General features: G+C 51.8%; 1 protein-coding gene across 1 annotated transcript in view; it reads right to left on the minus strand.

Moving 5' to 3' along the window:
- Positions 1-12: 12 nt before the first annotated feature.
- The window catches only part of LOC112464452, a gene marked incomplete at its 3' end in the record, with an annotated part of 3,048 nt that continues 2,109 nt past the window's right edge, over positions 13-951 (minus strand). The window contains exons 2-3 of the mRNA XM_025031439.1: positions 663-940; positions 13-542 (exon numbers count right to left, since the gene is read on the minus strand). Of these exons, the coding sequence (XP_024887207.1) occupies positions 13-542; positions 663-940 (808 nt within the window). The remainder of the gene's footprint in view (positions 543-662; positions 941-951) is intronic.

Consider the following 951-nt stretch of genomic DNA (forward strand, 5'->3'; position numbering starts at 1 on the left):
AATGCGCCGGACCTCTGTAACGTCCGGTTAGGTGACAGTGATCCCGCACGCGATTGTTCTCCGGTTGAAACGGTTTCTCGCACACGTGACAATGAGTCGCGAGCAGAAATTCGCTTTTCTCGTCCTCCGTGAGTTCCACCATCGCTACATTGGTGGAAAATTTATTCTTAACGTGACGCGCGAGAACGCGAAGCTCGTTCACGAACCACGAAACGCAATCCTCGCCGCGACGATATCTGTACGCGGACGCGGTATCGTCGTAGGTGCAGCACAGATAGTAGCCCACGCTGAACGGTACGTGACGCTGATAAGCGTATCTTTCCGTTCTCGAGCCCCCCTCGACGTTCTCCCTCTCCCGTCGCTCGAGAAGACACTCCAGATCCGCGTACACTACGAAGGGAAGTCGCTCCTTTCTGTCGTAATTGTCGAAAGACAGCCACTTGTCCCTCTCGTTCGGGAGAACGACGGCGCAGTCGTTCATTCGGCCGCAGTCGACGCTGTGGGCGGCCAACTTGTCGCGCGTATAGAAATAGTGTAGACATCTGCGAAAAAAATAACGTGCGAGCGATTACTGTGCGTATGTAAAAAAAAAATAACGCCTCGTCTTTTTCCTTATTCCCTCGTGTTTTTTTTTTTCATTTCATTTCATTTCTTTTACCTACCGATCGCAAACGTGCTTCGCGCACCGTTTCGCGGTCAATTGCGAATTCACCAATCGCGACAGATTCTTTATCCAGGCGAAATGGCCCCTGTTGACGCCGCGCAGCGTATCGGGCAGATACAGCAGATTTACGTGCCTGTCCCGCTTATCGTCGGTCAACCGCAGAGGCACGATCGCGTTGTGGTCGGCGCCCCGGCCGAATTTAGCTTTCTTTTCAATTTCTTCCCGAGTTGCAAACACGTTGATCGATACGTCGTTCTGACGTTCGAATTTTCCGATCTTTTTCAGAT

The sequence above is a fragment of the Temnothorax curvispinosus genome, unplaced genomic scaffold (genome assembly GCF_003070985.1).
Source record: "Temnothorax curvispinosus isolate PA1 unplaced genomic scaffold, ASM307098v1 QBEX01014241.1, whole genome shotgun sequence".
Lineage (NCBI taxonomy): Eukaryota > Metazoa > Arthropoda > Insecta > Hymenoptera > Formicidae > Temnothorax > Temnothorax curvispinosus.